Source organism: Montipora foliosa, chromosome 12, assembly GCF_036669935.1.
Source record: "Montipora foliosa isolate CH-2021 chromosome 12, ASM3666993v2, whole genome shotgun sequence".
Classification (NCBI taxonomy): Eukaryota; Metazoa; Cnidaria; class Anthozoa; order Scleractinia; family Acroporidae; genus Montipora; species Montipora foliosa.
The window spans coordinates 9,757,533-9,785,359 of record NC_090880.1 but is presented as its reverse complement, the minus strand read 5'-3'; the positions used below and the strand labels follow the sequence as shown (position 1 = coordinate 9,785,359).

General features: G+C 39.5%; 1 protein-coding gene across 4 annotated transcripts; it reads right to left on the bottom strand.

Moving 5' to 3' along the window:
- Positions 1–1,094: 1,094 nt before the first annotated feature.
- LOC137978489 (uncharacterized) lies at positions 1,095–26,785 on the bottom strand. 4 transcript variants are annotated; one of them, XM_068825443.1, is made up of 7 exons: positions 26,706–26,785; positions 26,388–26,593; positions 19,328–19,672; positions 7,062–7,283; positions 6,306–6,833; positions 3,722–4,277; positions 1,095–2,544 (listed from the first exon to the last, which is right to left on the bottom strand). In XM_068825443.1, the coding sequence occupies exons 3-7, from the start codon at positions 19,640–19,642 to the stop codon at positions 1,112–1,114; spliced, it is 3,054 nt and encodes a 1,017-aa protein (XP_068681544.1). In that variant the 5' UTR covers positions 19,643–19,672; positions 26,388–26,593; positions 26,706–26,785; the 3' UTR covers positions 1,095–1,111. The 4 variants fall into 4 exon arrangements, with proteins under 4 accessions (XP_068681544.1, XP_068681543.1, XP_068681542.1 ...); XM_068825442.1 differs by having other exon boundaries at positions 26,388–26,759; XM_068825441.1 differs by lacking the exons at positions 26,388–26,593; positions 26,706–26,785 and adding an exon at positions 19,751–19,948.
- Between the last annotated feature and the right edge of the window lie 1,042 nt (positions 26,786–27,827).

Here is a 27,827-nt window from a genome sequence, read left to right as displayed (position 1 = left end):
TTGTGGTACTTGGAAAAAATCCGAGTGCTTCCGGTAACTAGTGGGGATGTTCTGCCGCTGAGCGTTTGGAGACTGCGCCTTATAATTAACACAGAATAAAATAGTTTTTGAACCTTTATTGTACCTAAACAGTAGTGGTTATTTCCTGACTAATTTGTTATAAAACAATGTGAAGATCGTGACTATGCTAATTTTTTTTTCCAATAAAATCAAAACTTTCCATGTCCTTAATTGTTTTTTTTTTTCTCTTTTCCAATGTTTGTGTGGGCGGCGTGACTACTGTGGTACATTGACTTGGACGCAGGTTTTTACAAACTTGGGGCGCGTTCGATTGACCCTATTCCGGAATAAGAATACGTGGAGTGATGATTTAAAACACTATGTGTGGCGTTTTGCAGAAACAAGGACAATAAAGCTATGTTTAAAATAGCATTTTAGCAGATGTTTGATAATATTAATATGAATCTCCGCAAAAACGAAGGATTTCTAACTTCTATTCCATGTATTCCTATTCCGGAATACGGTCAATCAAACGCGCCGGTGGTCTTTTTTCATCGGAAACAGGATGGTTTCATTTATTTCTGTTACTTTTCCTAACGGTTAACTGAGCTGTTTTGAAATTGGACTGTTGGATAGCGACTTGACACATAATTAAAGAATCTGGTTTTTTTTGTACAATTTGTGGACTGATGTTCGTGGGATTAAAGATATTTACATTAATTTATACGAACTGACTCTTCAGACTAGAAGTGATTTTACAAAACGTTCGAATTCGTTCAATACTAGCTAGTCTTGGACTACAACAGAGAAAATAAAGTGAGAAATCGAGATCTGTAGCCTCCTCGCGTAGAGGGTGTTCGAAAGTAATTCTGCGTTTGCGATGGCAGGCTTAAAAACTTCACGCCACATTTTCGGCCAATCAGAGGAAAAGCCAAATCCAATTGCGGCTATCTCGAATTTGTTTCTCTGGACTGGCACTGGTTGCATGCATTTGATTTGCGTTATTTTTCAATCATTTGATTATTGGGCTCCATTAATTGTAACTGGCGGGAGTTCTGGTTGCAACCCGTCAGTGCCATTTTTGTTGTCATATCGCCTAATATACGCTCTATCAGACCTGAGACGTAACTTCTAATTCTGAATAGTAATTGGCTACCGTGGGTAAATACCCTTTTGTTGAATGTTGAGAAACGGGTAGCGTCCAATTTTCTTCCAACTCTTTCGTAGACGTATTTTTAGTCCCTGAACTTGCAGTGTCTTCATTTTCCTTACTGAATTTTGGTGGCGAATAGTGGGCACTTAACCCGCTTTTTCGTAATCTCTTACCGGTATGCAACCTGTAGCCTCGCTCTTTGACGCTAGTTATGTTTTGTACCTCATCATCGTCATATTTATCACTGATAAACACTTCATCATATAAATAGGCCTGCATCGCAGTTTCATTGATCAGCGGTTCACACTCTGCAACTTTCTGCTTCATACAACCCGTGCTCAAACGTCCTCGGCGTCCTTTACTTGACGAAGAAATGGAATTACATGGAGTAAATGCACTATGCCGCCGTTTAGGTTCATGTTTGTCACCGCTAGTGTTGGGCACGTCTTGACATCCTTCTTGAGCCTGTCCGTTTCCTTGGAACTTATCTTTGCACAAGCTGTACTCCATGACTGAATACGCGGACACAACTCTCCCAACCACTGGTACAGGTTTTACTGGTGATTTTAATTCTAAATTGCTTAAACGATCTTCTGTTTGAAGACAAGAAGTTGTAACAACGTTCGTGTTTTCAAAGGTGACTGGTGACTCCCTTGTTTCCTGGCATTCTTTGCAAGGATTGCCAGATGATTCATCCATAGGAGTCCGCTCGGACTCACAAGCGCCAGTGGAGGCTTCATTTCGCGGCGAAATAGTCATGTCTTTTTTGTTCACATTTGTTCCATCGGTTTCGAGCTTCATCGTTTCTACGTGTGTTGTTTGATAATTTGCATTTGCATTTGTCAGCGATGTGGTAGTTTCCATTTCAAGAAGAAATTGATTTCCTTTTTTGCCTTTTCTTTTTCCGTGATACTCCACTGGCACACTCAGTGTCAGGTTTTCAACCTTTGGCGGCGGACTGCTTGCAATGCTCCCATCGCTTCCTGTGGGAGTTAAATTTCCACTTGTGCCAGTTGCATTAGCAGGCGCTCCTTGTGATCCATCGCTTCCCACGCTTTTCACACTCGCGCACGAACAAGTCATGCGTGAATTTAAAGAACAGAGGCTCTGTACACTCCCTTGATCAGAAAGGAGGATTATGGGCCCTTTGCCACTGAGAGCATTACAGAGTTCGTTGTAACCCCGTGGAAGCGCGTTTAGACTAGATGCCGTCGACGCACTTTTGAGGCTGAAAGATGCGGGCGATACAGCCCCTCTTCGAAGGTGGAGAGGATACAAAGATTTGTTTAGAAACGGTGTTCTTGGAAGTTCTTTAGTGTTTTCTTTTGCTGGTGTCTTACCTCTGTCACAAGTACTATTCAGCAATGTACTGTCACCTGTTGTCAAAGATCCTGTTAAAGAAGACAAGAACATGATTATGATCGTAGTTTTCTGTGACTGATGTTTAACTCAGCTGCGTTGTGCGTTTTCTCAATACACACCCAGTTGATATGGGGAGAGGTTTCGTTCAAAAAGTACGATTTGTGAGTTTGCAGGAAGTGAAGAGGCAAGAGAAGAGTTCCGCCGAGACGATCACGTGATCTGCATTTGGCAATTAGCATACGAATCTAAAATGGTCTGTTGCTTATGAAGGTCCCAAAATCAGGAATCTAGAACTCAAGGAAGAATCATCAGTGAGTGCTTTTAGAAAAAAAATAGACATTTAATAAAAAAGCCAATTTTTCTTATTGTGTCGCCTCATTATATTCTTGACTGTTATCTGCTATTGCTCCTTTGTGATTATCAGTAATAAAACTTTCTGCATGTTTATATTTACTTGTACTGATCCATTATCCTAGTATTAAAGAATCATGTTTGTTCTATGCGACTTAAACTTGTAAATGTAATGTATACTTTTCTTGTAATAGGAAATGGGTAGCCTTGCAATCAGTTACAGCGGGCAACATGTTTTTACAGGGGCACCCAACAATCTGGTGTCTTAAAATTTGTCAGAATTGCCTAAAGTGGTTTCCAATTCGGCTTTAAAAGCTCGTTTATTGAGTTTGTAGCTTCCCTACAGAATGTTCCTCTGTTCGGACGTTCTAGGGGAATTCAGGGACACATTCATCCTATTTTACCAGTCAGAAAGTTCTAGCAATCGTGACGGGTCTGATCAAAAACTTTACATTACGTAGTCTACGCACTTTTCAGACTCCTCACTACGTTTCCGACATACCTAGAAATCTGTTCAGAAACATGTCCAAAATCTTGGTGCGCCTCGAAAGTCTGAGTTCGAACTAAGATTCGAAAGTTCTAACCCACCTTTCTTACAAACAGATATTTACCGAAATTACTTGTTGCATGCCCCTGTTTTTGGCATAGAAGGGACAATCAAACATACGGAGCAGACAGCATGTAAAGTAAGGAGTATTATTCTACTCCCTAAAGGGCATGGTAGCTTGAATCACGTCTAAACCACCTTATCCACAAACTCCCATACGAGGATTGATTGACACTGGCCCCTATAGCTGATTATGATCCTGTTAATTGTTGAGGCACCCTACGTATGCACTTTGAGGCGAATTTTACCTTGTCTTTGGTCTCTTGTAACATCAATGGCAGAAGTTGACCGAGATGGTGGATCAAACTTCAAAGTAATTCCCCCAGTGGACGTTTTCTTTTGTGGTTTATAATCTGAAAACACAGAATTCAAGGACTTGCTCCGGCTTACACTGGTGCGCTTTGTGGGTCTCAGCATCTTTGAAATTGAACGCAAAGACCAGAAAGATGATTTCCTCAAACTACCTCTTGGAGTAACAGAGCAGCTAATGGACACGTCTGAGGCGGGATAGCTGCGGTCTGTCTGCCTCTCACTGTACAGCGACGTAAAGTTTAAAGCATGCGCACCGTCGTCTATTGCACACTGAGTTCTTTGATTCTGCATGGACGTGAGGGCATGGGAGAAAGCTATGCGTCTCTTTTTGGGCGGCAGGTTCAGCCTCGCTTTAGCGTAAGTGTAAAAGAGAGAGAAGTTGCTGGCGACCACAGACACTGGTAAGGCGATAACAAGTACTCCACATATAGCGCATGCGCTGCCAACGGTCTTGCCGATCCATGTTCGAGGATGCACCTCCCCATAACCAACCTAAGGAATGTAACTAAACCAATTTAGAGTCAGTTTTGAAATATCGTTTAACCCTTAATTCATAAGCCTTGGGAGGCCAGACAAGATACGCTCTTCCAACTTCTCTCCAGTTCCTTTTTAGTTCTACCTGATTTGAATTGTTCGAAGTTTTCGCGTTTAAAGCAACGCTTAGTTCAGGACGCATTATTCCAGTGAATAAATGATCATTCTCTTCCTGAAACGCAATAGAGGTTGACTGTGTCACGAAATTTGGCGAAATTTAGCGAGTGTGATCTCGAAACGTAAAATTGAAGGAAGGTTTGAATAAAACAGCAAATACAAAAGGAGGCATGGGATGCGATAAAATCGAAAAGTTAAATTGATTGCAACGGGTGCTTTTGAAAACTGTTTAACTCAACAGCTTTTCAAAGTTAATCTCTGTTGTTTGTAACTTGATAGACATACGTTGCATAGCGAGTAAGGGCGTGTAATTGTTAAAACTACACAAATCAAATCCAGTGCCGTGACACAGCCCCTTTGAGGAACTCTTAATAAAGCTGTCTCTCTCAGTAGAATCTAGAAAGCCCTCTTTATCCTCTTTGTAGGGTTAGGGTTAGGGTTAACGAAGAGTTTAAAGTGATGGATTAACCAAATTTGACATTTCTCGCCCTTGAGTACGATCTGGTTTTTTCTTAATTAAGGGTGTATCAGTTTTGACTGTATTCTATGCTCTTGACAAGTATTCTACAATTCAGGATGTGTGTGCTTTAAGGACGGTGCCTACTACTCTTATTGCGCATAGGTTTAGCGCATCTCCAGATACTCGGGTTTCCTATCGTTAGTGCTTACTAATGCAGGGATATTTTTGCGCGGCTTGAAACTGTGTGGAGAAAGCCGAACTTAGCAAGTGCTCTTGTTATCCAAAAGGAAAATTGGGAGTAACCATGCATTTTTCAGAGATAATTCGGCTTCAATTTGGAAACGGAAAAAGGAAAGGAACTTTATTGAAGTGTCTAATCTTCTAGCACCGTAGAGCACTAATCGGAGACACTGTAAATTGAAATTAACAAGTTAACGCAAATCAAATCAACTTTTGGTTTTTGAGGAGAGGGGAAACCGGAGTACCCGAGGAAAACCTCTCGGTGCAGAGTAGAGAACCAACAAACTCAACCCACATATGACGCCGAGTCTGGGAATCGAACCCGGGCCACATTGGTGGGAGGCGAGTGCTCTCACCACTGCGCCATCCGTGCATCCCGCCATCCTTGCATTTATAGCTTTTTACAAATATTTTGATTAATTATCTTTGAAAAATGCGTGGTTACCCCCAATTATCTTTTTGGATTTCAATAACACTTGTTAAGATATCATATAACCGCGCAAAAATACCTTTGTCTCTTGTTCACTTTTTTTGTTTGTGCATGGCTTTGACGATGAGGCAATATTAAATTTCTTTCAACTTTGACCTGAGTATGGTTAAAGATAATAGCTCATTCTGACAAAGAGTTGAACTTTTTTCCGCTTGAGTCGTCTGATTTGAATTTCAACAAAATCCAAAAGTAAAGTTTAAGCAGATTGGAAAGCAGCAACATCCCCGATGTCAAATCTAAGCTCTAAATTATCTTTTTGGCAGACAGTTGAATACTCCTGAATCATGTCGGCAATCAGTCTTCATGCCACCCAATCTTCAAAATAAAGCCATTCATCGTAACATAGCCATAACTCTCTCTCTGGTTTATAAAATAAGTGTAGCATTATAATTTCATAGCTCAATTGTTGATCTAAATCGATTCTATAACGAAAATGAATTACCAGTATCCTTCAATGGAGATGTAAAATAGGCCACTTCGGAAAATACCATAATACTCTTTGTTTGTCACCCCAAATTTTGCGTGAGCATTGTTTCCAGTTTCTCCTAGGACTTACAACTGTCCCAAGAGAAAACAAAAACAATGCTTATGCAAAATTAAAGGGGACAAACAAAGAGTATTATGGCATTTTCCAAAGTGGCCTATGAAAATGCTATGATCGAACTATATGAATACTTACAGTTGTCATGGTGATCACAGCCCACCACATACTGTCAGGCACACTTCTGAAATCACTACCAGGCTCACGTCTTTCTAAAAAGTACACAAAGCTAGCAAATACCACCATGACAAATCCCATGATTACCAGTAGTAGACACAACTCACTAGAGCTCGCTTTGAGGGTATTTACAAGTACTTGTAAAACATACGAAAATCTGAAGAGCTGGAAAATTCTGGCTGCTTTTATCATAACCACCATCTCCAGAAACGGGATCTTTTGTAGCATCGGGTAGAAAAAGAACACGTACAAAAGGACCAAAGGTATGAAGTCCGTCCAAGTGTAAGGGCTCTTTATGAAGGCCCTTTTGTCTGGTGAAAATAAGAGCCTAAGTGCAAAATCCATAGTAAACCATGAAATGCAAATTAGATGGGTTACTTTGAGAGCGATGTAGCGAGGCGCAGTTGTGTCGTTAAAATATTCCAGCGTGGATAATGAGAATTTTATTATGTACGCTGTGAAGACGACAAACGAAACGATCCCAACTAGCTGCAAAATAATAGAGAAAATGTTGTTTTTGAGTGAAAAGTAAAAAAAAAAGGACTTGAAAAAAAGTCCAGGCGTAGCACACGTTGATGGGCTATAATATTCAGGTGGCGATAACGCCACAATCTGGTGAGTACCCTCTGTTTGACACAGTGTGACCCCCCTCCCCCTCCACCCTTCCTGGCAACGCCCCTGCTTCCTTGTGGCCCTTTGCGCTTACAGTAACCTCACCTTTGCCCAAAATGAAGTGTAAGGTTCCTCAAGGCTCTTCCAGACCTTGGGCTGATATTTGGACCACCATGAAGGTACATCATCTACGTCCTCAAAAAGCCCTGAATCCTTTGACTGACAAGTGCTTTCAGAGGTTTCTTCAAATCCAGGAAGTTTGAAATATTTCAGCTTCTCCTGTTTCTCTTTGTGTTGCTTATAATTTTCCCAGCAACAACTCTCAACCTGTAAAGCAACATGCCAATATAAATCTGCTTGTTTGCTCAAGGGCCGGAGAAAGAAAAGCATGATCCATAAGCAAAGTTGAAGAGTTACAATTAGTGTTTATTGCCAACGAGCAAGCCGAGCGAAGACGCGAGGCTTGCGAGGCGGCCAGCTTAATGCCGCGCGAAGTATTGCAGCAGGCATAAAAATTCTTGATCGTGCTGTGAAAAGTGTAATGTAAGGCTACGTAGTGTAATGTATGGTTCCCTGGAGATTTAGTAGGGACCAATGAAAGCGCGTGTTTTGATGTGTGATGTCAATAGCCAAACTTGCCATGACGCGCGCCACTAATGAATGATGATCTTGTGTTCGGAGGTGAGTGAAAACAATTTTTTCTCATTTCCCTGACCATTGTGTTGTGTACACTTGCTTTGCGTGTTCTTTAATGTTTATTTTCGAACCATCGCTTTCTATATTGAGTGAACGAGCTTAAAACTAAACCGGCGTATCTGTCCTTATCGGCCGCTGTTGTCAATTTCGGATTTCGGCCGGCGAGTAGAGCAGTTTGTTTTTCGTTTTGTAACCATTGAGTTGTGAACAACTTAATTTAATTTTCAAAGAAAATATGTCGTCTGCAAAGTACACAATTAAACGATCAATTTGACTTGTAATTCATGGCCGTATCTTGCAAAATAAAGATTCTACAAGTGAAACAACTTTCATGTGCGATAGACTTTGATTCCCTGAAAACGCTTTGGCGATTTTTTACAAGGCACTGAATTTATTCAAGTTAATTATTGTATATTCCTGTTAAAATTACGGCTGTTCAAAAATTACTGCAGTACTTTTCATATTATTGCAAAACACGTTGACATCTACATTGTTGTTGGAGATACAAAGTGTGCAATTTCTCTTATTGTTAACTAGATAAGTTGAGTTGCAGTACTTTCGAAAAAAAAATTACAACTACTGTTGGGTATTTTGGAACTCCGATACAAATCTGCAAACTATGTATTATATTAGGGAGCTTACGCAACAGGAAAGCTGGAAGACTCAGGACGGCAGAATGACGAAAAAATTTCGCGCGAAACTGTTCATTCCCAATCTTACGCGACATTTTTTCGTCATTCTACCGTCCTGAGTCTTCCTGTTGCGTAAGCTCGCTAATGACTTTTTCATTGGCACTTAGCGATAGCTATTACTAGTATATACGATGTTTTGGCCAAGATCAGTTTTCATTATGCGCTTTCCGGCCTCCAGGGTTTTCATGGTTTTTGCATCGCCATACAGCGTAGATAAATGCCCCAAAAATAATTTTACGATTCCGCCACTTTTTGACCACGAAATCAAGGTTTGGACACGCCCAATCAAGTTGACCGCGTAATCGAAGATTGGTGACTAGTGACGTCACTTCAGGAACGACTCGAAATAGACCTTTTCACGGTTAGTTATTCTCATTTGCATTACAATGTAATCTAACGTGGATGCGAGGCAATTTCGGGTTAAAACTGTAAAGTAGCCCGAAATTGCCTCACCGACATGCTACAATAGATTGTATTGTAATGCAAATAAGAAAAACTAACCGTGAAAAGGGCTATTGGAAGAGAAAGTTTGACGACCTTCACAGACCGATCATTGTGTAGTTTCATTAATTAAGCGACGCTTTAGGACAGCGTTTAGTGAGTGATGGAACATCAAAGCGACTTTTCTTCTGAAGATGATGGGAACGGTCTTTCATCGGATTCGAACGAAGAAATAGAGCTCTAAAGATCCACACTCTTTGACGGTGATGCTCCTTCCGATTCAGAAGAAGGCCCCTATTGTCAGGAGCCACTGGCAGGTGAAGATTGGTTTCGTGAATATAATCGTGAAAGGACAAAAATGGAAGAAAGAAAACAGCAGCTACAAAACTGGTTTGGCATAATCGTACAAGAAAGCACTTGCATCAGTGGTGATAAAGAAAGGTCTGCCAGACTTTTTAGGTCTACTGGCTCCGTCGGTTCAGGATATATATTTTTCTCTACTTGATCAGTAAACGAGTGCTTTTTTCTTCACACGATCGCATGAAAAGTGTAGTTAAGCGAACTGCAAAATGAAAGCTAAAATTTTAGGAGAGTGCTTAGACAAAATCACTGAAACGAGCGCTTAGGGTTAATCAGTAAACGAATCCTTTCTTCTTCAGACGATCTCGTGAAAAGTGTAGTTAATGGAACAGCAAAAGGAAATTTAAGAAGTGGAGCGATTGCAGAATACCCGGTTTAGGAACCGAGTGTATGAGGCCACCTAAGCAGAAACAGCCACAAGTCAAAAAGGGACTTTGCCGAGTGCTGGAACATGTAGATGTAGATGTAGATGTGAGTTGTTTATATGAATACCATTTTCTGTCCCATGCCACAGCGGACAAGCAGCACTGCGGGACTGCGGTCAGTAAGGCATTTAGTGGACGCGGAAGCAGCATTGTTAAACACGACTACGGGACCGCGGTGGCACCTTTTTTAAGTAGGACATTTGGTGGGCCGGGTATTCTGCAATCTAGCCAAAACAGAAAGCGTACGAGAGTACGCCAGAAGTGAAAAAAAAAAGAATTGAAATGCCCGATTTTCACACAACGTCTGTAAAGCGACTATGATTGTACGCTAATGTGGCGTGACTAACCTGACGTCGACTTCGTTCGGATAAATCTTCGTCTCCCCAGCTATTGCGCTGAAACTTTGGTGCTGGAAGAACACCAATGTTATCCTTTATGAGTGTTCGCTGACATTTAAGATTTCCAAACGATAGCCGCAGCGTGAAGGCCTCGGTAGCGAAGTGGCAAGAACACAGAGCGTATGAATCGCTTGGTGCCCACTTGTCGCGCTTTAATTAAAGTCCGTCCAATTTTTTCTTCTGGCCTTCGTTTCACTTGGAACGTCACCATAAAATGGAATTTTTGTAATGCTATGCCATTCTCTGCTTCAGGAATATTTGGACAACTCGCAACAGCACATCTATCAGGCATAATTTCCGAAGAGCCCGCCAAAGGAACAAAGCAAAAATGATCCTCCAAAAAAATTGAATTTGGTGCGCAGTTCCTTAAATGACGTCACAGTCGATTCTGGAACCAAGTCTCCTTCTCCCGGTCAACTTGATTTAGCGTGGCCAAAGCGCGAAACTTGGAAGCTTGATTTCGGGGTCAAAAAGTGGCGGAATCGAAAAGTTATTTTGGGAGCATTTATCTACCCTTTATAGAAATGCCCAAACAATAAAAACCCTGGAGGCTGTACGGGCAGTTTCAGTGGAGGAGACAATTTCTTTATTTTGTTACCCAAAGAGAACCAGCAATTCGAAATTTTACAATAAATGGCATTAATCCCACACATATTTTCAAGAGAATTTCTGTCAATACCAACAATAGAAAAGAGTTGTACTTAATGCAGCACGGGCGCTGAGTGCTGGTACCAAAAGTAAGAGAGCATTTATAAAGGCTCGGCCAAATGGCTTCAACATTTGCGTCAACATCTGTACGATTTTCGTTGAACGATGTTGACTGCTGGGGTGGGGTGAGCAAACGGTTTCAAGACATCATCAACATTTCACTCAACGAAGCTTCATGTGATGCCTTTTATTCAGTTCCACGATGCAGCCGTGGTTCTTACTATGGAATACGGACATAGATACGTCATTGACAGACCGATTAAGCGAGCTTAAGCACGCGCGTTTTTGAGACGCGGACGGCAAGCGGAAGTGAGCTGTCTTCCCTTTTAACTTGTCTTCGCACAACTACATTTACATTGCTACGTATCTTTTCTCCATTAGAGATGATTAGTATAAAAATCTGGGAGACAGAAGAACAGAAAGAAAGAAGAAAGAACGAGAACAACAAAACAATATACCAGTAATAGCTCAAACTTGTTGGAAGAAGTTACTTCACAAATTCTTGTCTTGGATAATAAACTGTTTCTTGTTTTTACGGATGCGTTATTTCAAGTGGATACGTACAACGTAAAAAAGTGGTTTAATCGTTTTTCCCTTTGTTCAGAAATGAAACTCGGATTTTTATTCTCAACTGGAATTAAATAACAATCATCTGCGCTTTTTTTGGACATAAAGAAATAGTTGATTTGTCTATTTGTTTTGATCTAAAATGCGAGGGAACAAGTGTTTTTTTACTCCTTTTGCTTCGAAGCTGTTTTCTTTTTTTTTTTCGATGTGCCTGGACAGTGACAAGAAGTTTTTCCCTTATGTTATAAACAGGTAATCGCAACGAGTTTTCGTAAAATTAAGGAGAAATATCACTAGCTTGTGTTTTTAGAAGTTTGTTTCAAGCAAGTACAGGTAATCTCTTGGAGGTCTTGTTTGAAGTTCGCCCTTTCTTGGTTGCCGTATTTTGCCGATTCTTGTTCCAAGCAAAGCTGGCGTGTTTTAATGAAATGCATCAAAATGTGAATGATCTCGTGGAATAAAGTACCTCAATAAAACTCTGTTTTGACCTTGAACTGACAAATTAAATTATCTAACGCCGATCTGTCACATCACGAGCTAGAACTTTTTAGCGTAATTCGCTGGGTTTTGCAGCTTTTAGCAGTTGAATCTGAAATGCTTTTTTTTCCTTTTCCGTACTTTTGCTGAGAATTTTCTTGTTTCCTTTTAAAACTCATGCGATTCAAGAAAACCATAAAAGGTTGTCAAGTTCCTCGAGAGGAATTTCTTCAATGGCCCTACTAAAATTTTTTCACGGACTTGCACCACCGTTTCAATACATTGAGGTCAGTTTTTCTCTTTTTGTTGTATTTACGTTTCGGTTTTCTTCAAAAAACAGAGAAAGTGACTTGTCGTGTACGTTATCGCCAAAACTCTTAAACTTTGACAAGCATTCATCGTTTTCTTCGGGGGAAAAATGAGCATTCTCAGCCATTTTTGCCGCTTTCGTAAGACTAATACGTTTGTGAAAAACCGGTCAGACTGGTCTTGTGCAGTACTAATACCGTGAGATATTTGTACTTGTTTTGGGTGTTATTTGTAGTCTGCGGACTGCAGTTAAATAATAATTCAAATGATTAAAAAAATATCCCACGATACTACACATTAAGTTGTCCAGCCTGAGTAAGATATATGTACTCCTTCCCTGCTAGCAGAGGTCTCTTTTCTTTTGCGTTCGCTGGGCTGACGAGTGCGGGAAAAGAGACCTCTGCTGTGGGTCAAAATTCACTGTCTTGAGCATGCGCGGTGGTTACTTGGCGATCGAATCCTCACGTCATACTTCATGTTGGGTGGGCTCACTTAACAACAGCGGAATTATTGTAAAGGATGCGGGGGACACAGTGGGCTCAAATCACAGTCAGCAAACAAATTATGGGGCATGCGGTTTGAAGAGTGCCGTCCAAGGTTGTGGACGGCGGTTGGATCAGAGCGAGTTTTGTCCCATGATAGAGGTCTCTTCTCCCGTACTCGTCAACCCAGCGAACGCAAAAGAAAAGAGACCACTGCTAGCAGGAAAATGTACTCCCTATTCCACTTTTCAAAATAAAAGAAATCTCGCTAAAGAATTTTAATTTTTTTCACGGCTAATGGTGATACTTTTGTCATTTTCACGCCTAACGGTTAACTTTTCTTGACGTTTCACGGCCAACGGTTAACCCCAGTGAGACCCTCTCCCCCCTTTCAACCGTGTTGAAACATATTGAAAGTTAGCTTCAACAACCATTCAACATTTATTTTGTTATCGCGAATCAGTGAATGAAGTTGAAGCCGTTTGTCCCCCTCTTTCGACATTATTGGGCATGCGCACTCTGTAATCGGTCTCTTAATGACATAAGAAATGAAGGGGGTAGTTTCTAAGGAAACTGTGGTGCTGCGTCGGTGGGGAAGTAGTATACAAAAATTGGTTTTATAAACGGAGTTTATAATGTAAATTGGCCACCGTACAGAGATTCTAAAAGCTGGCGTTTCGAGCGTTAGCCCTTCGTCAGAACGAATCGAGGAATTGTGGGTTACGTGTAGTTTTTATAGTAGAGTAGGAGCTACGCTATTGGTGATAACATGGCAACGTGAAAAATAGGAATATATTAGTTAAATGAAAAGCGTTCGTTAATACCGTGAGGATTAAGGGTGCCGATTTGGAAGATGAATTTTTGTTCCAGATTCTTGCGGCTTTCCGTCGTACCTAGATGTAGGGAAAGGCCGCAGATAGCCATGTGTTTTTTGGAATGGTTAGGGAGATTAAAATGACGAGCGACTGGCTTAGATGCATCCTTGTCATTCTTCTCAACATCGCGAAGGTGTTCGCGGAATCGGCCGCCTATAGTCGTCTACCTGTCTCGCCATTGTATAATTTATTGTAACGTACAGGTTATGCAATAAATGACATTTGCGGAGGTACATGTGAAACGATCGGTGATCTTAACACATCGCTTAGGTCCCGATATCTTGCTAGTCTTAAGAATGAAAAGACAAGTTTTGCATCGCGAGAGCGCACATTTGAAAGTGTCGGGTTGCTCGTTAGTTTTGAGAGCGTTTCTAACTAAAAAGTTGCCTACGTTTTTGTCGCGTTTGAATGAAATAAGTGGAGGTTGCGAAAAGATTCTACCAGTCTCGGGATCCTTTTGGAGCAATTTAAAGTTATTAAAAATGATACTTTTGACTGCGTGATTATGAGGATGGAAAGTGAGGGTGAATGGAATTCTGTCATTCTTATCTTTTTGTGACGTTTGTAGTGCTGACTGGCGATCAAATTGTTGGGCACGATGGTGGCCCACAGAGACAGGATAGCCACGTTTTTCAAAGAAATGGCACATCTCCTCTGTTTTTCTGGAAAAATCGTAGTCATCACTACATAGACGTCGAAGTCTACGAAATTGAGAATAAGGAATGGAATTCTTGACATGTGATGGATGTGACGATGAATACAACAAATAACTATGAGAATCTGTAGGTTTGTAGTGCACACTGGTACAAAGCACGTTGCCACCACTCGAAACTTTGATATCTAGGAAAGCCAATGAAGTTTCCGAAATTTCCCAGGTATATTTAAGAGCCGGATGAAAAGAATTGGCGGAGGTTATAAATTGATCGAGTTGTTCTCTGCTGGATGAAATAGCTCCGATGCAGTCGTCGATGTAGCGACCGTAGACTTCGGGTTTGGGGCCGTTGTACTGATTAAAAAATTGGTGTTCAACATATCCTACAAAAAGATTGGCATAGCTAGGTCCCATGCTTGTGCCCATCGCTACACCATTGATTTGCTTGTAATAGCTGCCGGCGACAGAAACTAGTTCGGCAAGGCAGAGGAGCATTTCCGAGCTTGGTTCTTTGACAGTGCGTTGATCGAAAAAGTGTTTAAGTGCTTGAAGACCTTCGTTATTAGGAATGACTGTGTACAGAGATGTAATGACCATGGTGAAAATAAGTTTGTCTTGGCCGGAGAAATTGAAATCGCAGAAAATTTTTAGTGGGTGTGTACTGTCTTTAATGTATGATGGCAAAGATTTGACGATAGGCGTCATAATCCTGCCTAAGTAGATAGAAATGAGTTCGGTTGGGCAACTACAGGCAGAAACGATAGGACAACCTGGGTTGTTAGGTTGCTCAGTTGGTTGAGCATCGGGCTGCCATGCGAGAGATCGTGAGTTCGACTCCGGCCGGACCAACACTCAGGTTCTTAAAATAACTGAGGAGAAAATGCTGCCTTTGTAATGGCATCCACAAATGGTTAGACTTTCAAGTCTTCTCGGATAAGGACTATAAACCGTAGGCCCCGTCTCACAACCCTTCAATGTTCACAACTCAGTGGGACGTAAAAGATGTCACACACTATTCGTAAAGGGTAGGGCATGGAGCTCCCGGTGTTGTGGTCATAAAATGAGGCCTCATTTTATTCATGCATGTGTTGGGAGAGATCACTAATGGACTGATAGCGGCTGCCAGCGGCGCTTACATATGCTGATGTCCGATCTCACCCATAGATCCCTTGCTTGTAAAGCGCATTTGAACATGATAATAGAAAATGCGCTATATAAATTCATTACCATTACTATTTGTGAATTTTAGGCAAGAAGTAAATGTGCGAAGTGCTAGGGGTGTTGATGATGAGATTAGTTGCGGTGTCCCGTAATTCTTGATTAACTATAAGATTCTGAATGGTGTATTTGACAAGTTTTTGATTTGTGAAGGTGAGATCTTTCTGGATTTAGGCATAAAACGAGGTGTCAAAAAGTTGCCGCAAAGCTTTTTTTCCAGGAAATCAGAGGACATGGGCCAGTTCTTCGAAAAACGTGGCTATCCTGTCTCTGTGGTCAAAGCGGGCCATCATCGTGCCCAACAATTTGATCGACAGTCAGCACTACAAACGTCACAAAAAGATAAGAATGACAGAATTCCATTCACCCTCACTTTCCATCCTCATAATCACGCAGTCAAAAGTATCATTTTTAATAACTTTAAATTACTCCAAAATGATCCCGAGACTGGTAGAATCTTTTCGCAACCTCCACTTATTTCATTCAAACGCGACAAAAACGTAGACAACTTTTTAGTTAGAAACGCGCTCAAAACTAACGAGCAACCCGACACTTTCAAATGTGCGCTCTCGCGATGCAAAACTTGTCTTTTCATTCTTAAGACTAGCAAGATATCGGGACCTAAGCGATGTGTTAAAATCACCGATCGTTTCACATGTACCTCCGCAAATGTCATTTATTGCATAACCTGTACGTTATGCAATAAACTATACATTGGTGAGACAGGTAGACGATTCCGCGAACACCTTTGCGATGTCTAGAAGAATGACAAGGATTCATCTAAGCCAGTCGCTCGTCATTTTAATCTCCCTTACCATTCCAAAAACACATGTTTATCTGCGGCCTTTCCCTACATCTAGGTACGACGGAAAGCCGCAAGAATCTGGAACAAAAATTCATCTTCCAAATCGGCACCCTTAATCCTCACGGTATTAACGAACGCTTTTCATTTAACTAATATATTCCTATTTTTCACGTTGCCATGTTACCACCAATAGTAGCTCTTACTCTACTACAAAAACTACACGTAACCCACAATTCCTCGATTCGTTCTGGCGAAGGGCTAATGCTCGGAACGTCAGCTTTTAGAATGTCTGTGCGGTGGTCAAGTTACATTATCAACTCCGTTGTTAAAACCAAAATTTTTGTATACTCGGGGGAAAGGTTGACTCCAAAGCCAAGTATGGGAGATGTTCCTCCTGCTCCTCTTGATTAGCTCCCGACCCAACTGTTTGTTATGCTACCATGAGAAAAAAAAGTAATTGCTTTAACAAGATGCACTAATTGATGTGACGTACGATGTCACCATGGCAACGAAAGAGCCATCTAAAAAAACACATTATCTTCGACATTTTCAGGCGGCTCTGAATCCGCTCGAGAAAATTTTTTTTGGCATTTTGCAGAGAAGTTTATCTTAGCCTGCCAAACACTTTCCAGCAATTAAAAAATGGGGTCACCGAGTTCATTTTTAAAGATACAAGCGTTGAAAGATAATTATAGAGCTTTAATCGATAGCTCTTTTGTTACCATGGCGAGCTATACTTCACAAATTAATGTATTTTGTTAAGCAGTTATTGGCGTTTCATGTTCCCGTTACGCATATACGTGAGCCAGTGAAGTAAGATAGTCGCTCTAAGAAGACATACCCTTCAAATTGTGAAAACTGGTTTGAGCCACCTTAAACGTGGCATTCAATTCTTACTCACCGCAAGGCCGATACCAAAAGAAGTGATTGATTATATGTTACCAGAACCAACATTATCATTAATAAAATCGAGCTTTCGCAATTCGAAAAAAAAAGCGAACGATACAAAACACTGAGAAATGTTCCATGAAATCCTAGATTCGTCTCGTTTCTTTTGACAATGTGATCGCGAATCGTCATAATTTTCTTCGACCATTTCCTTTTGAATGTTCCCGTTGTCTCAATTCGCCAGCAATTTGAAACAAGCCTCAGGGGCGATTTTCTTTTAATGCAGGGGAACAATATTCTCTCTATCATCCTCCGCAGCTAAATCGAACTTCATTTTAGCGCGCATATGATTAGACCGGTTCACCTCTCTTTCAATATAAGTAAATTTTCAAATTCAAGTATTATTTAACTTGAAAGATAAGGAATAACATTACTAGAAAATAGAACATTTATAGTTTGTTCGCTAGCGAAACTCATACTCTTAAAGCTTTCGAGAGATTAGAAACCACGATGAGGTTGTAAACCCTAGACTATGCCAACCATGAATGTATTGTCGAACGATCTCATTAGAGACATTACAGGGGGGGATTGTTCCTGTCTGTGATAATAACCGTAAAATTATTAACCTCGAATGACAAAAACTGGGTTTTAGATAACTGGGTAGCGTATTTTGTCGCCTTTCAAGCCGAAAATACTTTACAGGAGCTAAACACCGAATACTGTACAAGGTTTAAATTTGTGCAAAAGCTGCTACTATATGCTGATACGATAATTTATTTCAGGAAACGTATCAGTATATCTGAATGGAATGATTTCAAAACTGGTTTTTAACGTGTACGAATCGAGGATTCTTTTATTTGGTTTTGTCAGTACCACATAAGAAAAACAATTTGCATTCAACCGTAAATATTAATGGCAACGAGACAATGTTTTGGGCGGTAACGTTGTTTTAGAATCAAGGTGGACTCAGTCAAATTTTCAACGATCCATCCTTTTGGAGGCAGCAATGACATATTGAGCTTTATTAGTGGTGAAGAAGCACCTGTCTTCATGTCAACAGATTCTGAGAACTGAAATTGTTTCTTAATATCATTCGAATATTTCAGTGCATGAAAAAAAATAAACATTAAATTTGTCTTCACGGTTCGAGTTTCGATAGCAATAAAACAACCCGGCGGGCTACGATACAAAGTAGGATAAAGAAAAAGGCCTTCAATATGCTGCTCAAAAATATGCTGCTAGCACGTAAAATTGCAGGGAATTATCTATGGAAGCTCATTTACCTATACTTCATTTTGAAGTCAAATTTTATTTTCTGGGCATTTTCATCAAAAAGAAATGTTGTTGTCGTAGTCTGAGGAATATCCGAAACGACAATAGATCTACAAGAAGCCCTTCAAGTAAATTGTAATACGAATTTCAAAGGAATCAAGGATCTTTCCAGAAACGATTTCAAAGCAGATATTTGTGAACCATCTGCAATTAGCGCACCCAGGAACCGTGAAAAGGCTCCCCAAATGCAACAAAAATCTACAATTTTCGTTAAAGGGTTGAAAATACGACATCTAATATTACAAAACGCTATTAAAGCAAGTTATTATGTTTCGAATTGTGAAGTTGTTTGCGTGTTACCTAACAGTTGCAGAAGTGAAATTTATTAATATACGTTTGGCGAGTTATGGATGAGTTATGCAACAAATAGTTATTGTTGAGTTATTCAAAACACAGTTTTTAAATTCTTAGTTTTGCTTGATTTTAGTTGAACTATATTATATTTTTAATCGGCATCACAACTGTAGGTCCGCAAAACGCCGAGATTAACTTGGGCTTCCTTCCTCTTGCCTTGTTTTTGAATATTATCCTTGAAAAGGTTTTGCTATAATTAGAAATCGATAGCCTGGTTCTTCTGCTAGAGAAATATTGTTCGTGCCTTTCTTTCGTTTCGGTCTGTCTTCTTACAGAAGATCTTTCACTAAGAAGATCAGCCTTTTAAGAACATGGGTTTAGCGACCTACAGTATCCAAACACAAATAAATGCGGTAGAAATTAAGATAAAATAAGACATATAAAGCTGAAAGAGTGAGATCAACTTCCGATAATCAGTTAACGCAGACACAAAATCCACGTTTAAACTTACAGCTGTAGAGCTTTAACAGGGTACTGAAATAAAGAATTATCGTTGTCATCGTATTTACAAGAAAGTTATAAAGCCTTAATTGAGGTTAGCGCTCATTTTCGAGTCTAGACATTCAGGGGGTTGTGTAAATATTTTTTTGAAGCCTTGCAATTATATTAATTTAGCTTCAAAATTTATCTACGATCCGCCGTCTTGATTAAACAGGTTCTAAAAGCTAGCACTAAGAAAACCATTATGGTACCTGTTGTTCATCAATGCCCCAGAATCCCAATTCCTCTTCGAACAGTGGTCCACAAACATCAGATGGGCAGTGCAATCTTCCCGTGCGGTAAAAATTGAGTATCTGTGGAAATACCCCAGGATGTCTGTCAAAAAAATACTCCCCTTTGCTGGCATCATACTCTGGTGATCTGGCAACTGTTGTGTGATGGTCTCCGAGATAAGACAGTCGAGTATCTGGAATTGTTTTTAGTGTACTTAAAAACGTTTCGTGTCGCACTCCGCCGACATTCAAGACAATTCTGTTGGATCTTTTCTTTCCCTTTCCAGAAGGCATTCTTGAGCAAAGCTGTCCTTCGTGAAAAACCTGCCACAGAAGCAAATCGATCACCCTTAGATCGGTGATATATGCTTAAATGAAATATTTGCAAGCGTATGCCTGTGCCTGTTATTCTGCCAGTGTAGCAAGCTCCATCTTCCGTTATACACAGACACGTTGGATTGGGGCTTACTTCTTATCTTATTTTCAAAATGTAAGGAGTTCTCTAAATGTTTCCGTTTGGCAAGTCCTTCGCTAGCCGATCATTTCCTTCTTTTGCTAAAAATCTACGCGCGATGTGTAAGTCAGTGATAGCATTCGAAAGTTTAAATTATTCTTATTCCTCAAGCTGTTTTTCAAATGAAGTAATCGATGGAAGCGACCTTACGTCGCTGACCAATCACGCCCCGTCTTGTGACGTCGTTAGCGTACAGAGAGATATTTCAAAATTCTGTCACGAAAAGCAAATATTCTATTTCCATTTAATTTTAGCTGTCAAACAAGAAAAGCGCCAATCCCCATGGAGAATGTCTTCTTAGTCATAGATTTTACTACTAGAGCTACCTTGATTGATAACGGAAAAATCAACGATATACTCCTTGGTTTCTTGAAAGGTTTATACAGTGCATGCATGTACTTTGGTTTTGTGTTTGGCGAATGAAAGCTACAGGTGCTTTTTAAGTTTCAAGTGATTGTGCCTGCCAATGAATATGTCTATAAATCCTATCATTAGATAATATTTAGGTCGTGTGAAAACATATTTACAAACTTTTAAAAAAAAAAATCGTAAAACAAAAATAAACAAAGAACACGCTACTATCTAGCCAACTAGCTGAAATGCCCTTAGGATGCCTTAACGAAAGAGAGAAAATTAACATTTTAACAAATTTAACAAAGAAAGAAAATTAGCATTTTCACAAATCAGTGTGCAATACTTTCAGGTTACATTATGGCTTCAATTTCAAAACAAGTTTTATGGAATGAAAATTAATGAAACTAATGTTATGGAAAGCTTTTGGTACGGAGTAGGATTATAGGGCAGTCTGATGTTGAGACAAACGTTTCTTCATTTAGTCCCCTTGTGCATTGCACCCGGCCCTTGGGGAGAGAGGGCCATGCATTGGAGTGCGTACGTACCCTTTTTGCCAAAGACCGCTGAAACCAACAATGTAAAAGCGGGAATTACTTTAATTCACTTTGTGAAGTGACTGACTTTAAACATTTGCAAATAAATGCGAAAAAGAAAATATAGGACTAAACGGTTCCCGAACTAATTGCCGTGTGGTCGCGTCGCACACTACTGTACCTGCCAAAGGAACGAGAGCTGCATGGTTAAAAAAAATGTAACGACGTGAATACTGAATAACGTGTGAACCTTCCACCTCATGATATGAAATGATGTTGAACTGAGAGCTATCTGTGTAGTATTAAGCAATTTTAAGAGCTGCAACAGGTATGCGCACATTTATTCCATCTCAAGCCCCAATGAGTGGTTCCTAATATTCTGCCCAGGGAAAAACTTACGTAGCACCTAGGCAAAAATACTCTGCAAGAACATATCCAAGCAATACGACAAACCATAAAACAAACCATAAATATTTGATATGATCTGTATTAATTTAATTTGGTTTCGAATTGCTATGTATATTGTCCGTTTCCTGGCGCTAAAGAATTGACACTTATTAAGTAAATATTTTGAGCAAGGACCGATACAATGCACAACGTATATTTGAGTATTTAGTAAGTAACGCACTATCTTTCGGCTGGCCAAATTAAAGAAATACGTCTTTGAACTCAGTTGAACTCGATCGAGTTTAATCATGTCTTCATCTTGAGATCCAGACGAAGCCTCGCCAGACGTCTGACTTCATCTGTAATAACTTGGCTCGTTCGCTTAGCGACTGGTTCCTAGGCTGCAGCATTCAACAAAATCAATGCATTTGACGACGTCATTAACAACTTGAAATTAAAATATGTTTTCATTTCGAAATCCCTTCCAGGCTTCACTAAAAACTGCGGACTCTCTTCAAACTGTGTGCAATCTTCTTTGGAAAGGACAAAAAAATCTTCACATCGTGTTTTCATAATTGAGAGTATTCGTTTCAGTTCATTTGCTTTTCAAAAAGTTGCTATATCTTTTTAGTATATATTAAAAACGTGGATAGCGTTGAAGACGCGCTTTGATTGGCCACTCAAACTCCGCCGGAATATCCGCTGCTATTCACCTCCGAGAAACTCGCCCGGGATTTGCGCCTTCAAATGTTGTAATCGTTGCAGGGATAAATGAGTTAAATCATCTTTTTGTGCTGTATCATTTCACTGTTTTAGTACTTTCTAAAACAACTACCTAAACGGTAAGACAGATCGTTTTAGAAATAGTTTTATTATTAGATCTGGTATTGATTATATATATATATATATATATAGAGAGAGAGAGAGAGAGAGAGAGAGAGAGAGAGAGAGAGAGAGAGAGAGAGAGAGAGAGAGAGAGAGAGAGAGATTCTTAGTTTCGCTTTTTATCATATTCTTCGTTATACTTTTATTTTATTGTGCTTAGCTATATACATACTTTTTATCGATTTATTGTAAATACGCAATTCAACCTTCGGTCTGCAATGTATTGATCATTAAACTATCTATCTATCTATCTATCTTTATATATATTCTATATACAAGGCTAAAAGTTAAAAAATTAAAATGTTCAAACCAAACGTTTTCGGCTGTTTGCCATCATCAGGGTTAAAATGGGTGACCGTCCGCGCGTACATTTATATCTCATGTAATTCCCAAAGGGAAAAGTTTGGAGACATAAGAAATGACTTGTTTGTTCAAACTGGGGCGGAATTGTTGGATCATTAGCCCCTCGACGATCCTACGCTTGTGAAAAGTCTGTGCCGAGGAGAGAACACGCCAAGTGAAAGCATGTGATGGGTTTTCCCGCAGGTGTTTTGCAGGTTCAGAAGTGTGCGCAGGATTTGAATGCTCCGCAATTCGTACTGCTAAGTTTCGTACAGTCTAAGTTTCTGTACGAAACTTAGCAGTACGAATTGCGGAGCATTCAAATCCTGCGCACACTTCTGAACCTGCAAAACACCTGCGGGAAAACCCATCACATGCTTTCACTTGGCGTGTTCTCTCCTCGGCACAGACTTTTCACAAGCGTAGGATCGTCGAGGGGCTAATGATCCAACAATTCCGCCCCAGTTTGAACAAACAAGTCATTTCTTATGTCTCCAAACTTTTCCCTTTGGGAATTACATGAGATATAAATGTACGCGCGGACGGTCACCCATTTTAACCCTGATGATGGCAAACAGCCGAAAACGTTTGGTTTGAACATTTTAATTTTTTAACTTTTAGCCTTGTATATAGAATATATTTTACTAAGCGAACATTATGGATATCTTTATATAATAACCCAAGTTATTCACGGATTTTGATTGGTTCTTGCCTATGATCTATTAGAGGACAGACGCACGATTGACGTCACCATCAGCTTTTATTCGAATAAAGTTTAATTCTTTATTATATAAAACAAATAGATTCCATGTTGCCGTGGGTCTGTTCAGTAATAGATCACACTTTTTTGTTCTTGCCACATTTTGACGTCATCTGTGATCTATTACTGAACAGAAGCACGGCAACATGGAATCATGGAATCTATTTGTTTTGTTGGAATCATGGAATCTGTTTGTTTTAAATCTATTAACTATTCACCTCATTGTCGGTGGCTAGTGGTGGATATTCAACTCGCCGTCGCGCGGTCGGTAATTATCCACCACTACTGAGCCACCTCCACTTCGGAAAATAGTCGTTAAATCATATCGCACAACCCTGTTGACATCGGTGAACAGTTTTCTGCACCCAAATAGCAGCGAATCAGCTTGCCTAATGAGTACCTAATTACATGTACACTAAATATATAAATTCTACGAAATATTTTGATCCTGTGTATTTGGCTGAATATTTGTTTTTTTGTTGTGAGGAATATTTTTATAAATGGGCTCTAAGTCTAAAGGCTGGTTAAGACTGGTCACTACGTTAATGCATCCCTGCATTGTCAGTGAACCTTCGATTTGCAAACTGAAAACTGCAAATTATAATTCAGATGGTACAGGACTAAGTGAAATTTAGATTCAAAACCTGTGGGACGAGAAACAACTTGGATTCCACGCACACAAAGTCCTGTACGCACGAATTCTTCCCTGACCCACGTTCAATCCCAAAATGTTCGCTACTGGTGGATCACGCTGTCCGGTGAGCATCATTAACGAATATTTGGCAAAACAACCGCCTGAAATGGCCACTGCAGATTCCCCGTTTTATCTAACTAAAGGATTTTACTAACAAAATTTGAGGATCCTACCTGTACTAGAATTTGCCCCGCGGAATTTTAAATTTTGCCATACAATTGCTTGAGATTTACGCTCAGTCAGACAAATGTAAGGGAAATTTAAAATTTCGCTGGGCAAATTCTAATGCAGGTAGGATCCTCTAATTTTGTCAGTAAAGTATTTTGATTAGCAACAAATTTTTCCACATTTAAGGTTTTCTCAATTTATTTTAACCCAGATTCCCATAGAAACACTGCCGGTTATTTCGGACACGTTTGCCTGACCGTCAAGATGGCTTTCAAAACCGTTTTACTGGCATGCCAATCATCTGTCATTTACCTTTGCATTTTATCCAATCAAATTAAGGACATTTGGCTGGATTTTTGTGCTGTTTACATTCTTCGCACGCGTCCTTAAGGACAGATGATGCATTTTTTTAAACACTCTTACCAAGTAAAATTGATGCAAAATAACACATTTTTTTATGGTGGAATAATAAATCTCTTATTCAATGGTTTAACATATATTATTAAATTTTCAACCTCGGTTAATGCATTTTTCGTGCTCTGATTGGTTTACTCAATCTCGATTATCAGCTCATATACCTTAGTTTGGGCTTGTATGGTAAATGATTGCGGAAAGCGTTGCTAAACTAAACATTTTTTCGCTGGAAAGCGAATTTCTCTCGGAATAAAGGAAAAAAAGTCGTTTTTATGGAAGTTTGGATCAATTCCAACGCTTAGAATTACGCGAAAAGGTAAGAAATGTTTTTCTGTTGAGCCTGCGTCTGTCTGAGCACCAGGTATTACACAACATCGCATCTTCATTTTCGCTAGGATTTTCTCCCTTTTTTCCCTCGTATTTCGTTCTTCCAATGAAAGAAAATTTGGAAGTATGACATTTTAAGAATCTTCTCAAGTTCTCTAACAATAAATTTTAGACCTAAGAATTGGACTTTGTTAAGTGTTATAGCTCTTGCTGTCAGTGCTATTGTTGATATTGGCTTTTAACTTTGAAGTTTTAAAAATGTGCGTTAACTGGGGAGTAACAATTCCGAAAGGTCGTAAAAATCTTTTTGTTTTTTGTTAACCGCGCCATGACGAAAATAGTAGCTTGAACTATTTTAAAGAATAAGTCATCTTTTTACGCGTCACTGTTTTCCCACTTGACGCCCAACGGCTGATATTTTGCCCGTTTCTTCGGCACACACCGGTACAAGAGTATTACTCAATATGAGATTCATTAATTCACACACTGCACCTTGTTCTTTCACCACTTTAGCTAACTGCTCGGCTGCAATTTGGTGAACGAGTGCAACACAAAGATGAAAATAAAACTGATTCTAATTCAAAATATACTAACTCAAAGGAGACAAAGAAAGGGGAATGTTTATATAGGGCGCCAAACTTGGCCTGTATTAGAGCCCGAAACACAGCTTGACATAACCATATTCATTTTCTTTTCGGTTTACGTTATGAAGGACTGATGACAGAGACAGGAAGATGCTATCAACCTACGTCATCGGCAAAATATGAAGTGCGCATAGAATTTTTCACAGGAAGGGGAAATCAGTTTTAATAATCTGATCTTTAAAGTGCAGTCTTGAATTTTTGTAATTTGGATGTAGTACAATATTTAATACGCTTCAGGGAAGAAGTAATGAAAACTAAATCCGGAAAGGCTCAGTCATTAAATGGAGTTGAGAAAACTTGATTTTGAAAATAAGGAGCATAGTTTATTTTTGTTAGGTCCTAATTTCGTCTTGGTTACGATGGAATATTTTTTCAACTGACATTTGTCTATCACAGCTGGCTATTATACAAGAGCTGAAAAAACCTATGGAAACAAAATTTGTTGAAATTATTTTAAGATTATTTCGATAACGTATGGCTATGATTCATGAAATCCCCTGTAGTTCATTTCAGGGAAACTTTTTTCAAAATTCTTCCATAAATGAAGAAAGTCAACCTGCTTATTAAATAAATTTCAAGAAGAAAACAAAGACAATTTAAATTCTGGTTTAAAATAGTCTTCACTTGTCGTCAATCATGGCATTTGCTACATTTGTTACCTTTAAAACTTGCCATAACTTTTAATCACACAAAGCCTTTTCACAGCACCAAATAATCTAACTGCACCCTACCAGCTGCGAAACAGCTAAGGAAGTCAATTGCAAATGCAGATAAATTGCGCGGAATAATAAAGTGTTCCTGTGTAATTTTGATCCTATGTATTTGGCTGAAAATTTGTTGCCTAATAACAATGAATGAAAGATGTAATATCTACCCCTACGCATGAGCTCGGCCATCCCTTCAATTTTTAAGATCCGTAATGAACTTCATCAATCCCGATAATTCTCCTGTTCGAATGAAATTTAGTATTTACCATTTTGAGGAATAAATTATGTCCCGAGACTCTGTAGGTCTTACCTGTTATTTATTTAACATGAAGTAATGGTTTTTAAGAACCCTTTCTTCCAATCCTGAAAAGTTTGTATTTCCTCCAGGTCCTGGCAGATCTCATCAATATTTCAATTCCTCTCGAACTCTACGGATAATTACTTTGTATGGCGCCGCCTGCACACAATTGCTTCGTTAATTGACATATACTCCGGCCTTGAAGAATTGTCGATACGCTACAAAATAAAATTCAAGTGTTTTCAAAGCGTTAGGATAATTGATCTTCACAAGGCAATGTATTGACTTTATCTGCAAACAAATGCAGTATTTCCGATTGGTTCGATTTACCGCGGGCGCACACCGGACTCTGCGTATGTTATAACTGTTTGAGGTTTTTGTACTTCTTTTAACCAACGCTTACACAGTCATCTTGATCAATACCTAAAAGCTGAAGAAACCCGATATTCGGCTGTAAACAGCTTGGAAACCCAATGAAATGTCTGTTATTTGATTGGATGACATGAAATACGAATAGGAAGTGATTGACAGGCTAAAAACTTGGTGATTACCATTTCCATCTTTTTCCTCTGTACCTGATCTGTAGTGCGTACTCATATTTGAAATGCTTGTGTAACTTAGATAGTCTAAGTTGTCGATTTTTTTTTACGATAGAGGAAATTTTTGTCCACTGAATGCAACTTCCAGTGCGTCATTTATATTAATTAAGAGTTTGTTTTGTTTGTTGAATGAATTGAGAAAACCAGCTCTAGGCATAAGATAAAGATGTATAAAACTAGACGCTATGCGGGCGTAAACTGGGTTGCCTGATTTAAATGTTACACAAAAACAGAGGGCACTGAGTTGGGTGGTATTGCAGGCGCTGAAAGTGGATTTCCCAGGAGTAATGCCGAAAATAAAAAGTGGAAAAGAGAAAAAAAGCCTAGGAATCCAATAGGTACTCCTGGTAATTCCTACAATGGAAGAAGCAGGCTAAAGGATCGAGTTCGACTGCAGCATATTTCTCATAATCCCGAGAGCTGCTCAGTCCGTTTCCTCAGAAACGAAACGTATCTATTTTGATTTAAGGGTGAACTATTTACACAATGAGGTTGAGTGGCCAATCAAAACAGAGTGTTTTTAATTAAAAATCTAAACATCTATGAGATGAACAAAACAAAATTGCGAACACGTAAACCTGAATTATCGCTCACAACAATAATGCTCACAAACACAAACGCGAAGAAAATGGTTTTTACTATCTGAATGATTTTGGGCTAGATTAAAGTGTGGTTTACACTGCGACATAAGCATAAACATAAGCGTAAGCATTACGAAAATCACACTTGTTGCGAAAGCATAAGAGAAATGACATACGCAAGCGCAGTTATCTCCAGAAAGAAACTCGCTGGAGAATGAGACGACCCAAGTTTTGGTGGACGGTCTTATGCTTATGTTTACGTTGCGCCCGTT

What these genes read in the sequence shown, in the direction of transcription:
- LOC137978489 (XM_068825443.1), bottom strand. Translation starts at nt 19,642, where the DNA reads ATGCCTTCTGGAAAGGGAAAGAAAAGATCCAACAGAATTGTCTTGAAT. An exon ending in GGGGCATTGATGAACAACAG is followed by an intron (nt 7,284 to 19,327) that starts GTACCATAATGG and finishes GTTGCTTTACAG; the next exon opens with GTTGAGAGTTGTTGCTGGGA. An exon ending in ACACTTCATTTTGGGCAAAG is followed by an intron (nt 6,834 to 7,061) that starts GTGAGGTTACTG and finishes ATTATTTTGCAG; the next exon opens with CTAGTTGGGATCGTTTCGTT.